At 26.1% G+C, this 23,969-nt stretch overlaps 3 protein-coding genes across 3 annotated transcripts; all 3 read right to left on the reverse strand.

Annotated features, from left to right (window-relative positions):
* Window positions 1-971: 971 nt before the first annotated feature.
* Window positions 972-5,120, reverse strand: LOC149061487 (insulin-like growth factor 2). Its single transcript, XM_089215010.1, has 5 exons — window positions 4,825-5,120; window positions 3,943-4,117; window positions 2,548-2,653; window positions 1,398-1,492; window positions 972-1,018 (listed from the first exon to the last, which is right to left on the reverse strand). Exons 2-5 carry the CDS (start codon window positions 4,109-4,111, stop codon window positions 972-974), a joined length of 417 nt encoding a protein of 138 aa, XP_089071136.1. The 5' UTR covers window positions 4,112-4,117; window positions 4,825-5,120.
* Window positions 5,121-9,332: 4,212 nt separating this feature from the next.
* LOC149061488 (insulin-like growth factor 2) lies at window positions 9,333-13,481 on the reverse strand. The gene is made up of 5 exons (XM_089215011.1): window positions 13,186-13,481; window positions 12,304-12,478; window positions 10,909-11,014; window positions 9,759-9,853; window positions 9,333-9,379 (listed from the first exon to the last, which is right to left on the reverse strand). Exons 2-5 carry the CDS (start codon window positions 12,470-12,472, stop codon window positions 9,333-9,335), a joined length of 417 nt encoding a protein of 138 aa, XP_089071137.1. The 5' UTR covers window positions 12,473-12,478; window positions 13,186-13,481.
* Window positions 13,482-17,697: 4,216 nt separating this feature from the next.
* On the reverse strand, window positions 17,698-22,282 carry LOC149061489 (insulin-like growth factor 2). Its single transcript, XM_089215012.1, has 5 exons — window positions 21,987-22,282; window positions 21,105-21,279; window positions 19,710-19,815; window positions 18,124-18,218; window positions 17,698-17,744 (listed from the first exon to the last, which is right to left on the reverse strand). The coding sequence occupies exons 2-5, from the start codon at window positions 21,271-21,273 to the stop codon at window positions 17,698-17,700; spliced, it is 417 nt and encodes a 138-aa protein (XP_089071138.1). The 5' UTR covers window positions 21,274-21,279; window positions 21,987-22,282.
* Window positions 22,283-23,969: the final 1,687 nt, after the last annotated feature.

Here is a 23,969-nt window from a genome sequence, read left to right on the forward strand (position 1 = left end):
ATGTGAAGTATAATAGAAATTCTTGTTTTTTGTAAACCTTATATATCAATTGCACTCTTCTCAAACTTTGTTCTTTCGTAGTTAAAATTATTATTTATTTATTTGATTAAATTTTAATTGATTGATTGATTTAAAAAGGATATTTTAATCTAATTATTTTAAATTTGAACCTCCCCTCTTAGAAACTAACCGTTGTCCGCTCTGCAAATCAAGGCTTTTGGAGACATTAATTTATTACTTTATTTAAATAATATGATTCTTAAAAGGTAATAAATATAAATATTATTATTATTTATAAGTCTCCTCTTACAAATAGTTATATGCATAATGTATTGAATTGTACACTGTCAAATTGACAACCACCATGGTAAATAACGCGCTTTACAATAGTTTCTTTAATAAATTGTTAAATCGAATAAAAATTTCAAAATATTTTGATTATTTTTGAACGATTTATAAACTTTTTAAATTTTCAGTTTTTAATTTTTTTCTCTAAGCATTGATAAAAAAATTGCATTTATATCTAAGATTTACAAATATGATACAAGGCCATGACTTTTTTACATAAACAATTTTAGTTCAAAATTGGACAAAAATGATAAAATTTAACAAAATTCACAAATTATTTTGTAATATAAATGAACAAAAAGTTATATAGACAAAGATTGAAAATTTCAACAAACCTTCTATAATTATTTCATTCTTTAAGTAATGATCTAAAAATAGATATTTTAAGTCTATTGTAGGTAGTTATTATATAGTATAAACAAATCAATTCTTTAATATTATGACAATTTTTATCCCCCCCCCCCCCATCACAACATAAATAATCCTTGTATCCTGATCTCATTGACACGGGTAGTACTAGTGTGTTACTGATCTCATTCTTAATAAGTATAATAATAAAAAAACAACACAACTCAGTTCATCATAGTAAGTTTATTTTTAATTTAACAATCCATATTGATTACCTACTGGATTGGATAATCTTTTGGAAAATCAGCTAATACACGTCCAACTGTAAAAACAAAAATAATTATTGAAGCAACTTTTATTTTGTGTGTTTCGTGGATTTAAGATTCAAAAGTTGAAGTATATCTAACGGATTCTAATCCAGCATAATACTTAAATTAAGTAACTTAATGATATTTGAGTTAAAAGAGTGCATAGAGAAAATAAAGCATAGTAGAAGGCCATAATTTCAGATTAAAAAATGAAATTAATTAGGTTATTGCAAATATTCCTTTGAATCATTAATATGTTATATAATTTATTTAGTTACTTGTTAGGAATTAGAATAACATCTAACAATTTCAATATTATCTACTCTATGTGTTTTAAATTGCACTCTTTTATCTTTAAATCTCACCAGTAAAGTATTTTAAGCAGATACTTACTTAGGGGATAATAGTATAAAGAATAATTAATGAGACTTGATTTTCCGTCTGAATCTGTAGATTCTGCAGTAGTCACTGCAAATTGGGAATTAGATCTGCAATTTACAAAAATTAATTTATTTCTGAATAAATAATACATTGATTGGTAATTTTCCATTGAGAACAGTTTGGTTGGGTGTTTTGACCAAAGATTATTAGCCTGTTTGGGTGATTGAAACTGGTTTTACCTGGTGACTTTACTATGGACGTTCTTAAAAATTGTGTTTGTTTTTGAATATTTCTACCCCGGATCTACATCACAAGTAGAATTATCTATTTTATGTTTTAATATCAGTAATTCTAGCCATAATACTGAATTTCGAAAACATTATGTTTTTAAAATGTAATAAAAAATTATTTAATAAATAAAAAATAAAAATGATTTTTTTACGTTTGAACCTATTAGTAGTTATTGTTTATTCACTAAATAATGTTATTTTTTGTGAAATATAAAAAATTAATAGTTTAATAACTCGCTTATAATTTTACCTGTGTTTAAATATTTTGATTAAACGATCTATGCCTGTAGTGAGTGGTTAGCCAAGTCTCAAATAATTGGATAAATATCAGGCTACTTAAAATGAGTTTGAACAATTTTAACGTGCCAGATAAATTGAGCCATGACTATAATATATTTAATTTTTAAATAACCACAATAGGTATGAAAAGTATAAAATATGAAAATAAAAATATTTCACAACTTGAATTTGCTATAAACAAATAAAAAATATTACCTTGTACAATGTACATATAATATAAATAAATAAATATAAATATATTATAATATATTATATTATATTTTTATGTGTAACTTTGTAAATTCAAACATAAAGAAGCACATTTTCAATCATGCCTGTTAAATCTGGACAATCCTAAGCCTGTAAGAGTGAGAAGGAAAAAGTTTTTATGGGGAAACTTCATACGCCATATTAAACATAGGACGGACTCATCACTCATGATACTTTTTCTAAACGGAATTCTTTTAAAACGTTTGATAATTTTATCAAGAAGTTAGTTTTATTGAATAATCGATTTATATTTCCAATTTAAGATTACTAATCATAACCATTAAGCATCATTAAAATTTTAGAATAAATGAAAAATTACATACATCTGTGGTTCAGGAGCGCAATAATATTGTTTTAGGTATTTTCGTTTGCATGGAACTGAACAACATTCATCCACTATCCCTCTTGTTTTTCTGGTTTGTTGACTACCTGAAAATCAATATAAATAATTAGACAAAAATTTAATAAACCTATAATCATAATAAAATATTATATAATTGTTTATTGTATAAGTAAGTAATTCATACATTAAAATTCTTTATTTTACAGTAAATTTTATTATATTGTAATGTAAAGTAGGTAAAATGTATGTTTTAGGTGATTATAAAAAAAAAAAAAAACTATTACAAATTAAGGTTAATTTTCTACCTATGAAAGATGTTTTTTAACTTGCACAAATTTCAAACATGTCAATAATATTATCATACATTTTTTTAAGTTTTAGTGCCTTTTTAAAATTACTGACACTCTTTACTTCCTTAACTATCCACCATAGTAAAAATAGTCGCTCATGTGGGACCTTTAGTAAATCAATGGGAGTAGTTTGGGTAAAGAGCTGGATAATAATGTGATTATAGCGTAGTATTATAATAGTATGATTAAATAGTAGGTAATATTACTTGTATAATTCTAATATATATTCAAATCATTTTGATAGTTAAAATTTGAGATAAAAAAAAATTGAAATTACAATAAAAGATGGACTTTTTAAATCACCCATTAAAATAAATAAATATTTCATTTCTAAAGCCTATAAATAAATCATGTAGGTATATATTAATAAGTAAACAACTTATTTGTCTTCGTACTTATTACTCTGCCCTTTTCAATAAAATAACAAAAAGTATTTCAAAAAAGTTTCTAAAGCTAATTCAATCATTATGAAATTAAACTTCCTGAGCGTCGTATAAAGTACTTGGGTAAAGGTATTCAAATATTTTTTAAAGGGTACTAGAACAAAATATTTTGAACATTCTCTTAAAGTATCTGTATTCAAAATCAAATACTAATTTTCCATTATTTGTTTAAGTTTACTTATACATTTTCCATTTTAGTTTTAATTTTTTTTTAATTGAGTAAAAAAATGAGACTGGATTCAGATTTTATTTTACAGTGAATGATACTCTGTTGAAATCCTAATACTTGAACAAAAGTATCAAGTGTATGCTTTGATAGTTACACCAAATGATATTGTGCAAAATTATCTCTCAAATTAACGTAATACATGAAAATCAGGTTTGTGTAATTAACTATTAGGTTAGAACAATAAAAATTTACTTTTACAATATTACCTCACAATATAATATGAATGTTAAAAAAAGCAATATTTTACAGTTTCGAGTTAATAATAACTAAGATGGGGTTTATAGCCGAGATTCGTCCAATGAATAATACTAGTTATCATTGATAATTATATACTATAGAGTAATTATATTTACCTTTATCTTCATTATAACGCCCATTGCAAATTATTGACATTTCAATAGCCAATTTTCCACCACAGAATTGCACTGGTTTTTCCCAGTAGGTTTTGTTGTTGATAATAGGCAACCCCAAAACTGCATTAGCACAAACTAACATTATTGTAATAAAAAATAAAACCTTCATGATTATCTGAAACATTCAACATATACTGTGGAATATATACCTATTATAAACAAAACAAAAAAATGAATTAAATTGCTTATTCAATAAAAAAAAAAATAATATTAGTATGTATTGCTCTTGTTCATTATTTAATCAATATTTTTAATGAAGATCAATTGATATACTATTATATTATACTTTTAACACAATTTAAATACAGTTCTAAAAATTGATGTATGTAGCAATAGTGGTGTACACAGATATTTTCAATGAGATGGGTTATGTAAATCATTCATGTGTATATTGTATATGTCACATCCACATAGTAAAATCACTTGTTTCATGAAATGGAATATCCAAAATAGTGAAAATCGTCCAGATAGTGAATACATTTGACGAAAACACATTATATGGACATTACCTATATGGCTATATATGTACTTTGTGTTAGTATTATATTTGAATTAAGATTGCTATGTTATTTAGCAATAAATAATTAAATAATATTATATTACTATAATTGTATTTTATTTTATTGTATTGTATTGTATTATATGATATATAATATAATTATTCATTGCTTAATAACATAACAATCTTGTTTTATCTGTAATAATTACACTAAGTATACAATATAGGTATTGTTTATATAATGGGTTAGTTTTACATTAATAAATGCCACGGATAATTTAACTTAAAGAGCAGTTTGTTTATGGCGAATAATAGTAACATACCTTTATCGAGAAGATTCACTGTGTAGACTATATTTGATGGCTCGCTTTATCTGGTAGAAGAGTAACAAATTAGTTGTATAAACACTGTAGCTTAGGTAATTAAATTGTGATGCTTCAAGGTATAGCGCAGAATACGTAATGCGAGCAAGGTATGGCCCTACTTATGTATATCAGGACTCTAGGTAGAGAAGGTGTAGTATAAGTGGGGATTAAATGATCACACTCACGTGACAACGGTCCCTTAGGTGTAGGAGCGCATCAGAGTTCCTATTGTTACCTATTGTTCATTTCTACTGCTGAAATAAAATTCCACGTGTTTATTTAACATATAGGTACTTACGTATACCTACGAATATTAATATCACATAAGTCCACGCCATATAAGATTTTTTTCGGCAGATACCTACCTGGAAGATAATCATATAGAATAGGTACAACGAGTGTAGTGAAATCGATAATAAGTGTAAATTTATAAAAGTCCAATCATTAAGGTTAAGGACGTCGTCTTCGCATTCGCTGTCTCTGTCTTTAAAACGTTGTAAATTGTACACCCCCTGTAATTTGTTTAAATCTGTTATTCGGTAGCCGGTAGGTAGTTAAATGGATAATGCATTAAGCTAAGAATTTAGGGTTTTCACTGATCAAATTATGATTCACCCGTTCAGTATGTCGGCGGCTTAATGTTTTTTTCAACTTACACAATTTGGACCTAAAATTCCTAGATGACTAGATCATTTCGTTACTAAATGTTTGCTATAGACTGGTGTATGGACAAGTCCAGGATCAGTAAATTTCGTATCTGACACTAACTGAAACACAATATTTCTACCCGGAAAGTGGCGAGAGCTGATGATCTCTGTGAAGATACTAACATTGTTTTTTCTAAAAATCGGAGATTAGTTAGTTAATGCATTCCAGCACTCAGTGGTAATAACTAATTAGTCTCCCTCTCCCAATGCTTTCCGAAAAAATTCGTACTTACATATATTATGGGTGCTATTTACCCGATGACAGGTTAGACAGGTTTTACTCACTATACAGTAAGTTAAAATACTGTTTCATGAATTATATATAAATGGGGTTCTGAAACATTTCACAGTGTAACTCATCTTAGAAAATGTATAAAGTTAAGGTTGGAAAATACTTACATAGCGACCAGTTGTTTCCATAAAGGAACGGGGGCGCACTGGTTTCAACTTGTTTCGCCTCCTAAAGCCCTATACTGTGCTCCGGTTCGTCCTTTGCTTGAATATGGTTCAGTCCTCTGAGGCCCCTCCACTGTTAGTATTCATAAAAAATTCCTCTGCATCGCGGCTTATAGATTTAATATCCCTACTCTCCTTATGACTCCTCTGTTAAACGTGCCCTGAATATTTCCTCACTATAGCTTACCATCGTCGTAAGTAATTATGTAGACAACTAAAATTATAACTAAAACTACAATTACAGTTAAAATTAACTATCAATGAAGCTACTTTATTTTAGTTTTTAACAACTGCTAATTCTAATATTAATTGTTTTTTAACTACAAGTCTACAACTACCACTATCTCTATTAGGTACCACAACTACTATGACATTTGATGATATGCTACTGTTATGTGAAAATCATATTGAAAAAAGCAGATCACTGCTGTTAAGTTCAAAATATATAGATAAGGTTTAAAATTAATTTTAAAATAATAAAAATATATAATTTTTAACCACACTTTTTCCACATAGAATACATAAATAAAATGTCACACTTGACTGTGTTGTCTATTTAGCAGTTATTATCATGTGTAGTTAACTTTAATAATGTTGAATGAATTGACCTATTAGCAAATTTAGGTAACTAAGTATGGTAGTGTGTCTCCTTAAACATTAAATATTTGACTCATAATTGTATAATCTTAAATATTAAAACTAAAATTTTAAAAGGATACAACAATATAGTACATTCATTAATAAGTTCAACGATGAGTTCTTTCTATACCTAAATCATAACTTATAAATCAAATTGCTTTAATAGTAAATGGTGATGATGAGACTAATTACAGATAGATATTTTTTTAATGTATACATATAATATACCTATAAGCAAATATAATGAACAAGTATTTACTTGTTTCTATGCTTAGGAGTATTATTTATTGACTGATTTCATCAACTGGAGAGAATATATGATTTATAAACGCATAATTATTATGTTATTTTATATTCTTGTTATCAAGCATATCAGTTTAAATCTGCCAAAAATTAACATTTATTCTATAGTTGAAACTCAATTAAAAATTACACATTTTTTAAACCATAAAGGGATACTTTTATTGTTATAACTTACATTATACTTATATTAAATGGGATCTAAAAAACATTAAAATCTCAATAAGGAAAATGTCGAAACTCTTAATAATTCATACTAACAAGGAAGAAGAATGTTTTACATTTTATATTTTATATTTATTCATAGTTACAATACTACAACATTGAACATAATACACAATAATAAAATATAGATTTGCAAAACAAACCTTTATCCACTGATTGATTTTATGCAATTAAGTATCCAACCATTGATTTCTTAAGTTTGTTATGGTTTATAGACAAAAAAAGAAAAAAAAATGTGCATTAAAAATTAAATACATATTCATATTACATACTTACATCCATATTTTCAATGTGCCCAGAATATTTTCAATATCTTATTCTATGGATTTGATTTTTTACATTTGTTATTGAAAAATGTTTTAATATTCATCTTAACTTAGTAAATACTTTATAATCGGTACTATTATTTAATAATTCACATTTAATTCAGTAAAATCACAAACTAGACCTCACTTAAGTTTACTTTTTAATTAGTGAAATTATTGAAAACTTGGTATACTTTAAGGCTTTGAGTCTTTGAACGAATATAGTGTTTTACTATTTTTCGTTTGTCATACCATTCTCTGCATAGGTATAAAATATTTTGAAATAATTTCATAAATGGTTTATGTTTTTCTGTAGGAATATTATGAGCTGAATCCCACAACCACCACTAAAAAGCTTGTTAATTGATTCAATTGCTTAAAAGTGTTAGGAGCATATTCATTACATTTTTAACGTTAAATATTATTTTATCAACTTAAAACATGAAAATGATTTTTGGTGCTATTTGAGTCAGTATAAACACACAAAATCAGTGTATAAGGTGATATCTCCAAGAAATATATAATTTAAATCTGAACTACCTACTATAAATTCATTAATCATAAATAACTAATTAGGATAGCCTTTAAGATATCTTTTAATTTGAATACAGATATATTATATAATACATTTTAAATTCAAAGTAATTTTATGCAAAATGTGTAGTTTATATTTTTCTAACTTGAATATGTCAGTTTCAACTAGAATTATTCTACTTCTCAAAAAATAAACAATGTATATAAAATAAGTGAATATAATATTGAATTTGGTGACAGGGATCATTTAAATATAGTTTTAAATTTATTTATGCAATATGATATTCCTATATTCATTTTTATCATTTATTATGGTTGTTACGATAAGTATGTGAAGTATAATAGAAATTCTTGTTTTTTGTAAACCTTATATATCAATTGCACTCTTCTCAAACTTTGTTCTTTCGTAGTTAAAATTATTATTTATTTATTTGATTAAATTTTAATTGATTGATTGATTTAAAAAGGATATTTTAATCTAATTATTTTAAATTTGAACCTCCCCTCTTAGAAACTAACCGTTGTCCGCTCTGCAAATCAAGGCTTTTGGAGACATTAATTTATTACTTTATTTAAATAATATGATTCTTAAAAGGTAATAAATATAAATATTATTATTATTTATAAGTCTCCTCTTACAAATAGTTATATGCATAATGTATTGAATTGTACACTGTCAAATTGACAACCACCATGGTAAATAACGCGCTTTACAATAGTTTCTTTAATAAATTGTTAAATCGAATAAAAATTTCAAAATATTTTGATTATTTTTGAACGATTTATAAACTTTTTAAATTTTCAGTTTTTAATTTTTTTCTCTAAGCATTGATAAAAAAATTGCATTTATATCTAAGATTTACAAATATGATACAAGGCCATGACTTTTTTACATAAACAATTTTAGTTCAAAATTGGACAAAAATGATAAAATTTAACAAAATTCACAAATTATTTTGTAATATAAATGAACAAAAAGTTATATAGACAAAGATTGAAAATTTCAACAAACCTTCTATAATTATTTCATTCTTTAAGTAATGATCTAAAAATAGATATTTTAAGTCTATTGTAGGTAGTTATTATATAGTATAAACAAATCAATTCTTTAATATTATGACAATTTTTATCCCCCCCCCCCCCATCACAACATAAATAATCCTTGTATCCTGATCTCATTGACACGGGTAGTACTAGTGTGTTACTGATCTCATTCTTAATAAGTATAATAATAAAAAAACAACACAACTCAGTTCATCATAGTAAGTTTATTTTTAATTTAACAATCCATATTGATTACCTACTGGATTGGATAATCTTTTGGAAAATCAGCTAATACACGTCCAACTGTAAAAACAAAAATAATTATTGAAGCAACTTTTATTTTGTGTGTTTCGTGGATTTAAGATTCAAAAGTTGAAGTATATCTAACGGATTCTAATCCAGCATAATACTTAAATTAAGTAACTTAATGATATTTGAGTTAAAAGAGTGCATAGAGAAAATAAAGCATAGTAGAAGGCCATAATTTCAGATTAAAAAATGAAATTAATTAGGTTATTGCAAATATTCCTTTGAATCATTAATATGTTATATAATTTATTTAGTTACTTGTTAGGAATTAGAATAACATCTAACAATTTCAATATTATCTACTCTATGTGTTTTAAATTGCACTCTTTTATCTTTAAATCTCACCAGTAAAGTATTTTAAGCAGATACTTACTTAGGGGATAATAGTATAAAGAATAATTAATGAGACTTGATTTTCCGTCTGAATCTGTAGATTCTGCAGTAGTCACTGCAAATTGGGAATTAGATCTGCAATTTACAAAAATTAATTTATTTCTGAATAAATAATACATTGATTGGTAATTTTCCATTGAGAACAGTTTGGTTGGGTGTTTTGACCAAAGATTATTAGCCTGTTTGGGTGATTGAAACTGGTTTTACCTGGTGACTTTACTATGGACGTTCTTAAAAATTGTGTTTGTTTTTGAATATTTCTACCCCGGATCTACATCACAAGTAGAATTATCTATTTTATGTTTTAATATCAGTAATTCTAGCCATAATACTGAATTTCGAAAACATTATGTTTTTAAAATGTAATAAAAAATTATTTAATAAATAAAAAATAAAAATGATTTTTTTACGTTTGAACCTATTAGTAGTTATTGTTTATTCACTAAATAATGTTATTTTTTGTGAAATATAAAAAATTAATAGTTTAATAACTCGCTTATAATTTTACCTGTGTTTAAATATTTTGATTAAACGATCTATGCCTGTAGTGAGTGGTTAGCCAAGTCTCAAATAATTGGATAAATATCAGGCTACTTAAAATGAGTTTGAACAATTTTAACGTGCCAGATAAATTGAGCCATGACTATAATATATTTAATTTTTAAATAACCACAATAGGTATGAAAAGTATAAAATATGAAAATAAAAATATTTCACAACTTGAATTTGCTATAAACAAATAAAAAATATTACCTTGTACAATGTACATATAATATAAATAAATAAATATAAATATATTATAATATATTATATTATATTTTTATGTGTAACTTTGTAAATTCAAACATAAAGAAGCACATTTTCAATCATGCCTGTTAAATCTGGACAATCCTAAGCCTGTAAGAGTGAGAAGGAAAAAGTTTTTATGGGGAAACTTCATACGCCATATTAAACATAGGACGGACTCATCACTCATGATACTTTTTCTAAACGGAATTCTTTTAAAACGTTTGATAATTTTATCAAGAAGTTAGTTTTATTGAATAATCGATTTATATTTCCAATTTAAGATTACTAATCATAACCATTAAGCATCATTAAAATTTTAGAATAAATGAAAAATTACATACATCTGTGGTTCAGGAGCGCAATAATATTGTTTTAGGTATTTTCGTTTGCATGGAACTGAACAACATTCATCCACTATCCCTCTTGTTTTTCTGGTTTGTTGACTACCTGAAAATCAATATAAATAATTAGACAAAAATTTAATAAACCTATAATCATAATAAAATATTATATAATTGTTTATTGTATAAGTAAGTAATTCATACATTAAAATTCTTTATTTTACAGTAAATTTTATTATATTGTAATGTAAAGTAGGTAAAATGTATGTTTTAGGTGATTATAAAAAAAAAAAAAAACTATTACAAATTAAGGTTAATTTTCTACCTATGAAAGATGTTTTTTAACTTGCACAAATTTCAAACATGTCAATAATATTATCATACATTTTTTTAAGTTTTAGTGCCTTTTTAAAATTACTGACACTCTTTACTTCCTTAACTATCCACCATAGTAAAAATAGTCGCTCATGTGGGACCTTTAGTAAATCAATGGGAGTAGTTTGGGTAAAGAGCTGGATAATAATGTGATTATAGCGTAGTATTATAATAGTATGATTAAATAGTAGGTAATATTACTTGTATAATTCTAATATATATTCAAATCATTTTGATAGTTAAAATTTGAGATAAAAAAAAATTGAAATTACAATAAAAGATGGACTTTTTAAATCACCCATTAAAATAAATAAATATTTCATTTCTAAAGCCTATAAATAAATCATGTAGGTATATATTAATAAGTAAACAACTTATTTGTCTTCGTACTTATTACTCTGCCCTTTTCAATAAAATAACAAAAAGTATTTCAAAAAAGTTTCTAAAGCTAATTCAATCATTATGAAATTAAACTTCCTGAGCGTCGTATAAAGTACTTGGGTAAAGGTATTCAAATATTTTTTAAAGGGTACTAGAACAAAATATTTTGAACATTCTCTTGAAGTATCTGTATTCAAAATCAAATACTAATTTTCCATTATTTGTTTAAGTTTACTTATACATTTTCCATTTTAGTTTTAATTTTTTTTTAATTGAGTAAAAAAATGAGACTGGATTCAGATTTTATTTTACAGTGAATGATACTCTGTTGAAATCCTAATACTTGAACAAAAGTATCAAGTGTATGCTTTGATAGTTACACCAAATGATATTGTGCAAAATTATCTCTCAAATTAACGTAATACATGAAAATCAGGTTTGTGTAATTAACTATTAGGTTAGAACAATAAAAATTTACTTTTACAATATTACCTCACAATATAATATGAATGTTAAAAAAAGCAATATTTTACAGTTTCGAGTTAATAATAACTAAGATGGGGTTTATAGCCGAGATTCGTCCAATGAATAATACTAGTTATCATTGATAATTATATACTATAGAGTAATTATATTTACCTTTATCTTCATTATAACGCCCATTGCAAATTATTGACATTTCAATAGCCAATTTTCCACCACAGAATTGCACTGGTTTTTCCCAGTAGGTTTTGTTGTTGATAATAGGCAACCCCAAAACTGCATTAGCACAAACTAACATTATTGTAATAAAAAATAAAACCTTCATGATTATCTGAAACATTCAACATATACTGTGGAATATATACCTATTATAAACAAAACAAAAAAATGAATTAAATTGCTTATTCAATAAAAAAAAAAATAATATTAGTATGTATTGCTCTTGTTCATTATTTAATCAATATTTTTAATGAAGATCAATTGATATACTATTATATTATACTTTTAACACAATTTAAATACAGTTCTAAAAATTGATGTATGTAGCAATAGTGGTGTACACAGATATTTTCAATGAGATGGGTTATGTAAATCATTCATGTGTATATTGTATATGTCACATCCACATAGTAAAATCACTTGTTTCATGAAATGGAATATCCAAAATAGTGAAAATCGTCCAGATAGTGAATACATTTGACGAAAACACATTATATGGACATTACCTATATGGCTATATATGTACTTTGTGTTAGTATTATATTTGAATTAAGATTGCTATGTTATTTAGCAATAAATAATTAAATAATATTATATTACTATAATTGTATTTTATTTTATTGTATTGTATTGTATTATATGATATATAATATAATTATTCATTGCTTAATAACATAACAATCTTGTTTTATCTGTAATAATTACACTAAGTATACAATATAGGTATTGTTTATATAATGGGTTAGTTTTACATTAATAAATGCCACGGATAATTTAACTTAAAGAGCAGTTTGTTTATGGCGAATAATAGTAACATACCTTTATCGAGAAGATTCACTGTGTAGACTATATTTGATGGCTCGCTTTATCTGGTAGAAGAGTAACAAATTAGTTGTATAAACACTGTAGCTTAGGTAATTAAATTGTGATGCTTCAAGGTATAGCGCAGAATACGTAATGCGAGCAAGGTATGGCCCTACTTATGTATATCAGGACTCTAGGTAGAGAAGGTGTAGTATAAGTGGGGATTAAATGATCACACTCACGTGACAACGGTCCCTTAGGTGTAGGAGCGCATCAGAGTTCCTATTGTTACCTATTGTTCATTTCTACTGCTGAAATAAAATTCCACGTGTTTATTTAACATATAGGTACTTACGTATACCTACGAATATTAATATCACATAAGTCCACGCCATATAAGATTTTTTTCGGCAGATACCTACCTGGAAGATAATCATATAGAATAGGTACAACGAGTGTAGTGAAATCGATAATAAGTGTAAATTTATAAAAGTCCAATCATTAAGGTTAAGGACGTCGTCTTCGCATTCGCTGTCTCTGTCTTTAAAACGTTGTAAATTGTACACCCCCTGTAATTTGTTTAAATCTGTTATTCGGTAGCCGGTAGGTAGTTAAATGGATAATGCATTAAGCTAAGAATTTAGGGTTTTCACTGATCAAATTATGATTCACCCGTTCAGTATGTCGGCGGCTTAATGTTTTTTTCAACTTACACAATTTGGACCTAAAATTCCTAGATGACTAGATCATTTCGTTACTAAATGTTTGCTATAGACTGGTGTATGGACAAGTCCAGGATCAGTAAATTTCGTATCTGACACTAACTGAAACACAATATTTCTACCCGGAAAGTGGCGAGAGCTGATGATCTCTGTGAAGATACTAACATTGTTTTTTCTAAAAATCGGAGATTAGTTAGTTAATGCATTCCAGCACTCAGTGGTAATAACTAATTAGTCTCCCTCTCCCAATGCTTTCCGAAAAAATTCGTACTTACATATATTATGGGTGCTATTTACCCGATGACAGGTTAGACAGGTTTTACTCACTATACAGTAAGTTAAAATACTGTTTCATGAATTATATATAAATGGGGTTCTGAAACATTTCACAGTGTAACTCATCTTAGAAAATGTATAAAGTTAAGGTTGGAAAATACTTACATAGCGACCAGTTGTTTCCATAAAGGAACGGGGGCGCACTGGTTTCAACTTGTTTCGCCTCCTAAAGCCCTATACTGTGCTCCGGTTCGTCCTTTGCTTGAATATGGTTCAGTCCTCTGAGGCCCCTCCACTGTTAGTATTCATAAAAAATTCCTCTGCATCGCGGCTTATAGATTTAATATCCCTACTCTCCTTATGACTCCTCTGTTAAACGTGCCCTGAATATTTCCTCACTATAGCTTACCATCGTCGTAAGTAATTATGTAGACAACTAAAATTATAACTAAAACTACAATTACAGTTAAAATTAACTATCAATGAAGCTACTTTATTTTAGTTTTTAACAACTGCTAATTCTAATATTAATTGTTTTTTAACTACAAGTCTACAACTACCACTATCTCTATTAGGTACCACAACTACTATGACATTTGATGATATGCTACTGTTATGTGAAAATCATATTGAAAAAAGCAGATCACTGCTGTTAAGTTTAAAATATATAGATAAGGTTTAAAATTAATTTTAAAATAATAAAAATATATAATTTTTAACCACACTTTTTCCACATAGAATACATAAATAAAATGTCACACTTGACTGTGTTGTCTATTTAGCAGTTATTATCATGTGTAGTTAACTTTAATAATGTTGAATGAATTGACCTATTAGCAAATTTAGGTAACTAAGTATGGTAGTGTGTCTCCTTAAACATTAAATATTTGACTCATAATTGTATAATCTTAAATATTAAAACTAAAATTTTAAAAGGATACAACAATATAGTACATTCATTAATAAGTTCAACGATGAGTTCTTTCTATACCTAAATCATAACTTATAAATCAAATTGCTTTAATAGTAAATGGTGATGATGAGACTAATTACAGATAGATATTTTTTTAATGTATACATATAATATACCTATAAGCAAATATAATGAACAAGTATTTACTTGTTTCTATGCTTAGGAGTATTATTTATTGACTGATTTCATCAACTGGAGAGAATATATGATTTATAAACGCATAATTATTATGTTATTTTATATTCTTGTTATCAAGCATATCAGTTTAAATCTGCCAAAAATTAACATTTATTCTATAGTTGAAACTCAATTAAAAATTACACATTTTTTAAACCATAAAGGGATACTTTTATTGTTATAACTTACATTATACTTATATTAAATGGGATCTAAAAAACATTAAAATCTCAATAAGGAAAATGTCGAAACTCTTAATAATTCATACTAACAAGGAAGAAGAATGTTTTACATTTTATATTTTATATTTATTCATAGTTACAATACTACAACATTGAACATAATACACAATAATAAAATATAGATTTGCAAAACAAACCTTTATCCACTGATTGATTTTATGCAATTAAGTATCCAACCATTGATTTCTTAAGTTTGTTATGGTTTATAGACAAAAAAAGAAAAAAAAATGTGCATTAAAAATTAAATACATATTCATATTACATACTTACATCCATATTTTCAATGTGCCCAGAATATTTTCAATATCTTATTCTATGGATTTGATTTTTTACATTTGTTATTGAAAAATGTTTTAATATTCATCTTAACTTAGTAAATACTTTATAATCGGTACTATTATTTAATAATTCACATTTAATTCAGTAAAATCACAAACTAGACCTCACTTAAGTTTACTTTTTAATTAGTGAAATTATTGAAAACTTGGTATACTTTAAGGCTTTGAGTCTTTGAACGAATATAGTGTTTTACTATTTTTCGTTTGTCATACCATTCTCTGCATAGGTATAAAATATTTTGAAATAATTTCATAAATGGTTTATGTTTTTCTGTAGGAATATTATGAGCTGAATCCCACAACCACCACTAAAAAGCTTGTTAATTGATTCAATTGCTTAAAAGTGTTAGGAGCATATTCATTACATTTTTAACGTTAAATATTATTTTATCAACTTAAAACATGAAAATGATTTTTGGTGCTATTTGAGTCAGTATAAACACACAAAATCAGTGTATAAGGTGATATCTCCAAGAAATATATAATTTAAATCTGAACTACCTACTATAAATTCATTAATCATAAATAACTAATTAGGATAGCCTTTAAGATATCTTTTAATTTGAATACAGATATATTATATAATACATTTTAAATTCAAAGTAATTTTATGCAAAATGTGTAGTTTATATTTTTCTAACTTGAATATGTCAGTTTCAACTAGAATTATTCTACTTCTCAAAAAATAAACAATGTATATAAAATAAGTGAATATAATATTGAATTTGGTGACAGGGATCATTTAAATATAGTTTTAAATTTATTTATGCAATATGATATTCCTATATTCATTTTTATCATTTATTATGGTTGTTACGATAAGTATGTGAAGTATAATAGAAATTCTTGTTTTTTGTAAACCTTATATATCAATTGCACTCTTCTCAAACTTTGTTCTTTCGTAGTTAAAATTATTATTTATTTATTTGATTAAATTTTAATTGATTGATTGATTTAAAAAGGATATTTTAATCTAATTATTTTAAATTTGAACCTCCCCTCTTAGAAACTAACCGTTGTCCGCTCTGCAAATCAAGGCTTTTGGAGACATTAATTTATTACTTTATTTAAATAATATGATTCTTAAAAGGTAATAAATATAAATATTATTATTATTTATAAGTCTCCTCTTACAAATAGTTATATGCATAATGTATTGAATTGTACACTGTCAAATTGACAACCACCATGGTAAATAACGCGCTTTACAATAGTTTCTTTAATAAATTGTTAAATCGAATAAAAATTTCAAAATATTTTGATTATTTTTGAACGATTTATAAACTTTTTAAATTTTCAGTTTTTAATTTTTTTCTCTAAGCATTGATAAAAAAATTGCATTTATATCTAAGATTTACAAATATGATACAAGGCCATGACTTTTTTACATAAACAATTTTAGTTCAAAATTGGACAAAAATGATAAAATTTAACAAAATTCACAAATTATTTTGTAATATAAATGAACAAAAAGTTATATAGACAAAGATTGAAAATTTCAACAAACCTTCTATAATTATTTCATTCTTTAAGTAATGATCTAAAAATAGATATTTTAAGTCTATTGTAGGTAGTTATTATATAGTATAAACAAATCAATTCTTTAATATTATGACAATTTTTATCCCCCCCCCCCCCCCCCATCACAACATAAATAATCCTTGTATCCTGATCTCATTGACACGGGTAGTACTAGTGTGTTACTGATCTCATTCTTAATAAGTATAATAATAAAAAAACAACACAACTCAGTTCATCATAGTAAGTTTATTTTTAATTTAACAATCCATATTGATTACCTACTGGATTGGATAATCTTTTGGAAAATCAGCTAATACACGTCCAACTGTAAAAACAAAAATAATTATTGAAGCAACTTTTATTTTGTGTGTTTCGTGGATTTAAGATTCAAAAGTTGAAGTATATCTAACGGATTCTAATCCAGCATAATACTTAAATTAAGTAACTTAATGATATTTGAGTTAAAAGAGTGCATAGAGAAAATAAAGCATAGTAGAAGGCCATAATTTCAGATTAAAAAATGAAATTAATTAGGTTATTGCAAATATTCCTTTGAATCATTAATATGTTATATAATTTATTTAGTTACTTGTTAGGAATTAGAATAACATCTAACAATTTCAATATTATCTACTCTATGTGTTTTAAATTGCACTCTTTTATCTTTAAATCTCACCAGTAAAGTATTTTAAGCAGATACTTACTTAGGGGATAATAGTATAAAGAATAATTAATGAGACTTGATTTTCCGTCTGAATCTGTAGATTCTGCAGTAGTCACTGCAAATTGGGAATTAGATCTGCAATTTACAAAAATTAATTTATTTCTGAATAAATAATACATTGATTGGTAATTTTCCATTGAGAACAGTTTGGTTGGGTGTTTTGACCAAAGATTATTAGCCTGTTTGGGTGATTGAAACTGGTTTTACCTGGTGACTTTACTATGGACGTTCTTAAAAATTGTGTTTGTTTTTGAATATTTCTACCCCGGATCTACATCACAAGTAGAATTATCTATTTTATGTTTTAATATCAGTAATTCTAGCCATAATACTGAATTTCGAAAACATTATGTTTTTAAAATGTAATAAAAAATTATTTAATAAATAAAAAATAAAAATGATTATAAACCTGCTATGTGTCTATTGGCTATAATACCTACATTGCTTAAAAACCAAAAGTATATGAAAAGTATTGCGAATACTTTAATAAAAAATTTGAGTAGTGTTCGAACTATGATACAATTTGAGTATTTGAATAGTATTTAAATACTTAAAAAATAAATATATTTGCAGAGTATTTACCGAAATACTTTTTAAATTTATTCTTTACAGGTCTGGACTTAGATATATATTTAGATAAGGTTTATTTACCAATATCTGTGATATGGATCATATGTTCGAATATTATGTACAATATTAGTTGTTACTGTAATATCAATATGTTTTTACAGTTAAGTGTTTATTATTTACTATTTATTATGTATTTTTTAAGTGACTTTATTTAAATCAAATACTTAATTAACAAAGTACATGACTAACATGTAATAAGTATTTTCATTTTTTTACGTTTGAACCTATTAGTAGTTATTGTTTATTCACTAAATAATGTTATTTTTTGTGAAATATAAAAAATTAATAGTTTAATAACTCGCTTATAATTTTACCTGTGTTTAAATATTTTGATTAAACGATCTATGCCTGTAGTGAGTGGTTAGCCAAGTCTCAAATAATTGGATAAATATCAGGCTACTTAAAATGAGTTTGAACAATTTTAACGTGCCAGATAAATTGAGCCATGACTATAATATATTTAATTTTTAAATAACCACAATAGGTATGAAAAGTATAAAATATGAAAATAAAAATATTTCACAACTTGAATTTGCTATAAACAAATAAAAAATATTACCTTGTACAATGTACATATAATATAAATAAATAAATATAAATATATTATAATATATTATATTATATTTTTATGTGTAACTTTGTAAATTCAAACATAAAGAAGCACATTTTCAATCATGCCTGTTAAATCTGGACAATCCTAAGCCTGTAAGAGTGAGAAGGAAAAAGTTTTTATGGGGAAACTTCATACGCCATATTAAACATAGGACGGACTCATCACTCATGATACTTTTTCTAAACGGAATTCTTTTAAAACGTTTGATAATTTTATCAAGAAGTTAGTTTTATTGAATAATCGATTTATATTTCCAATTTAAGATTACTAATCATAACCATTAAGCATCATTAAAATTTTAGAATAAATGAAAAATTACATACATCTGTGGTTCAGGAGCGCAATAATATTGTTTTAGGTATTTTCGTTTGCATGGAACTGAACAACATTCATCCACTATCCCTCTTGTTTTTCTGGTTTGTTGACTACCTGAAAATCAATATAAATAATTAGACAAAAATTTAATAAACCTATAATCATAATAAAATATTATATAATTGTTTATTGTATAAGTAAGTAATTCATACATTAAAATTCTTTATTTTACAGTAAATTTTATTATATTGTAATGTAAAGTAGGTAAAATGTATGTTTTAGGTGATTATAAAAAAAAAAAAAAACTATTACAAATTAAGGTTAATTTTCTACCTATGAAAGATGTTTTTTAACTTGCACAAATTTCAAACATGTCAATAATATTATCATACATTTTTTTAAGTTTTAGTGCCTTTTTAAAATTACTGACACTCTTTACTTCCTTAACTATCCACCATAGTAAAAATAGTCGCTCATGTGGGACCTTTAGTAAATCAATGGGAGTAGTTTGGGTAAAGAGCTGGATAATAATGTGATTATAGCGTAGTATTATAATAGTATGATTAAATAGTAGGTAATATTACTTGTATAATTCTAATATATATTCAAATCATTTTGATAGTTAAAATTTGAGATAAAAAAAAATTGAAATTACAATAAAAGATGGACTTTTTAAATCACCCATTAAAATAAATAAATATTTCATTTCTAAAGCCTATAAATAAATCATGTAGGTATATATTAATAAGTAAACAACTTATTTGTCTTCGTACTTATTACTCTGCCCTTTTCAATAAAATAACAAAAAGTATTTCAAAAAAGTTTCTAAAGCTAATTCAATCATTATGAAATTAAACTTCCTGAGCGTCGTATAAAGTACTTGGGTAAAGGTATTCAAATATTTTTTAAAGGGTACTAGAACAAAATATTTTGAACATTCTCTTGAAGTATCTGTATTCAAAATCAAATACTAATTTTCCATTATTTGTTTAAGTTTACTTATACATTTTCCATTTTAGTTTTAATTTTTTTTTAATTGAGTAAAAAAATGAGACTGGATTCAGATTTTATTTTACAGTGAATGATACTCTGTTGAAATCCTAATACTTGAACAAAAGTATCAAGTGTATGCTTTGATAGTTACACCAAATGATATTGTGCAAAATTATCTCTCAAATTAACGTAATACATGAAAATCAGGTTTGTGTAATTAACTATTAGGTTAGAACAATAAAAATTTACTTTTACAATATTACCTCACAATATAATATGAATGTTAAAAAAAGCAATATTTTACAGTTTCGAGTTAATAATAACTAAGATGGGGTTTATAGCCGAGATTCGTCCAATGAATAATACTAGTTATCATTGATAATTATATACTATAGAGTAATTATATTTACCTTTATCTTCATTATAACGCCCATTGCAAATTATTGACATTTCAATAGCCAATTTTCCACCACAGAATTGCACTGGTTTTTCCCAGTAGGTTTTGTTGTTGATAATAGGCAACCCCAAAACTGCATTAGCACAAACTAACATTATTGTAATAAAAAATAAAACCTTCATGATTATCTGAAACATTCAACATATACTGTGGAATATATACCTATTATAAACAAAACAAAAAAATGAATTAAATTGCTTATTCAATAAAAAAAAAAATAATATTAGTATGTATTGCTCTTGTTCATTATTTAATCAATATTTTTAATGAAGATCAATTGATATACTATTATATTATACTTTTAACACAATTTAAATACAGTTCTAAAAATTGATGTATGTAGCAATAGTGGTGTACACAGATATTTTCAATGAGATGGGTTATGTAAATCATTCATGTGTATATTGTATATGTCACATCCACATAGTAAAATCACTTGTTTCATGAAATGGAATATCCAAAATAGTGAAAATCGTCCAGATAGTGAATACATTTGACGAAAACACATTATATGGACATTACCTATATGGCTATATATGTACTTTGTGTTAGTATTATATTTGAATTAAGATTGCTATGTTATTTAGCAATAAATAATTAAATAATATTATATTACTATAATTGTATTTTATTTTATTGTATTGTATTGTATTATATGATATATAATATAATTATTCATTGCTTAATAACATAACAATCTTGTTTTATCTGTAATAATTACACTAAGTATACAATATAGGTATTGTTTATATAATGGGTTAGTTTTACATTAATAAATGCCACGGATAATTTAACTTAAAGAGCAGTTTGTTTATGGCGAATAATAGTAACATACCTTTATCGAGAAGATTCACTGTGTAGACTATATTTGATGGCTCGCTTTATCTGGTAGAAGAGTAACAAATTAGTTGTATAAACACTGTAGCTTAGGTAATTAAATTGTGATGCTTCAAGGTATAGCGCAGAATACGTAATGCGAGCAAGGTATGGCCCTACTTATGTATATCAGGACTCTAGGTAGAGAAGGTGTAGTATAAGTGGGGATTAAATGATCACACTCACGTGACAACGGTCCCTTAGGTGTAGGAGCGCATCAGAGTTCCTATTGTTACCTATTGTTCATTTCTACTGCTGAAATAAAATTCCACGTGTTTATTTAACATATAGGTACTTACGTATACCTACGAATATTAATATCACATAAGTCCACGCCATATAAGATTTTTTTCGGCAGATACCTACCTGGAAGATAATCATATAGAATAGGCACAACGAGTGTAGTGAAATCGATAATAAGTGTAAATTTATAAAAGTCCAATCATTAAGGTTAAGGACGTCGTCTTCGCATTCGCTGTCTCTGTCTTTAAAACGTTGTAAATTGTACACCCCCTGTAATTTGTTTAAATCTGTTATTCGGTAGCCGGTAGGTAGTTAAATGGATAATGCATTAAGCTAAGAATTTAGGGTTTTCACTGATCAAATTATGATTCACCCGTTCAGTATGTCGGCGGCTTAATGTTTTTTTCAACTTACACAATTTGGACCTAAAATTCCTAGATGACTAGATCATTTCGTTACTAAATGTTTGCTATAGACTGGTGTATGGACAAGTCCAGGATCAGTAAATTTCGTATCTGACACTAACTGAAACACAATATTTCTACCCGGAAAGTGGCGAGAGCTGATGATCTCTGTGAAGATACTAACATTGTTTTTTCTAAAAATCGGAGATTAGTTAGTTAATGCATTCCATCACTCAGTGGTAATAACTAATTAGTCTCCCTCTCCCAATGCTTTCCGAAAAAATTCGTACTTACATATATTATGGGTGCTATTTACCCGATGACAGGTTAGACAGGTTTTACTCACTATACAGTAAGTTAAAATACTGTTTCATGAATTATATATAAATGGGGTTCTGAAACATTTCACAGTGTAACTCATCTTAGAAAATGTATAAAGTTAAGGTTGGAAAATACTTACATAGCGACCAGTTGTTTCCATAAAGGAACGGGGGCGCACTGGTTTCAACTTGTTTCGCCTCCTAAAGCCCTATACTGTGCTCCGGTTCGTCCTTTGCTTGAATATGGTTCAGTCCTCTGAGGCCCCTCCACTGTTAGTATTCATAAAAAATTCCTCTGCATCGCGGCTTATAGATTTAATATCCCTACTCTCCTTATGACTCCTCTGTTAAACGTGCCCTGAATATTTCCTCACTATAGCTTACCATCGTCGTAAGTAATTATGTAGACAACTAAAATTATAACTAAAACTACAATTACAGTTAAAATTAACTATCAATGAAGCTACTTTATTTTAGTTTTTAACAACTGCTAATTCTAATATTAATTGTTTTTTAACTACAAGTCTACAACTACCACTATCTCTATTAGGTACCTCAACTACTATGACATTTGATGATATGCTACTGTTATGTGAAAATCATATTGAAAAAAGCAGATCACTGCTGTTAAGTTTAAAATATATAGATAAGGTTTAAAATTAATTTTAAAATAATAAAAATATATAATTTTTAACCACACTTTTTCCACATAGAATACATAAATAAAATGTCACACTTGACTGTGTTGTCTATTTAGCAGTTATTATCATGTGTAGTTAACTTTAATAATGTTGAATGAATTGACCTATTAGCAAATTTAGGTAACTAAGTATGGTAGTGTGTCTCCTTAAACATTAAATATTTGACTCATAATTGTATAATCTTAAATATTAAAACTAAAATTTTAAAAGGATACAACAATATAGTACATTCATTAATAAGTTCAACGATGAGTTCTTTCTATACCTAAATCAT

Source organism: Diuraphis noxia, unplaced genomic scaffold (genome assembly GCF_037042655.1).
Source record: "Diuraphis noxia isolate RWA-SAM2 unplaced genomic scaffold, SU_Dnox_SAM2 contig0001, whole genome shotgun sequence".
Lineage (NCBI taxonomy): Eukaryota > Metazoa > Arthropoda > Insecta > Hemiptera > Aphididae > Diuraphis > Diuraphis noxia.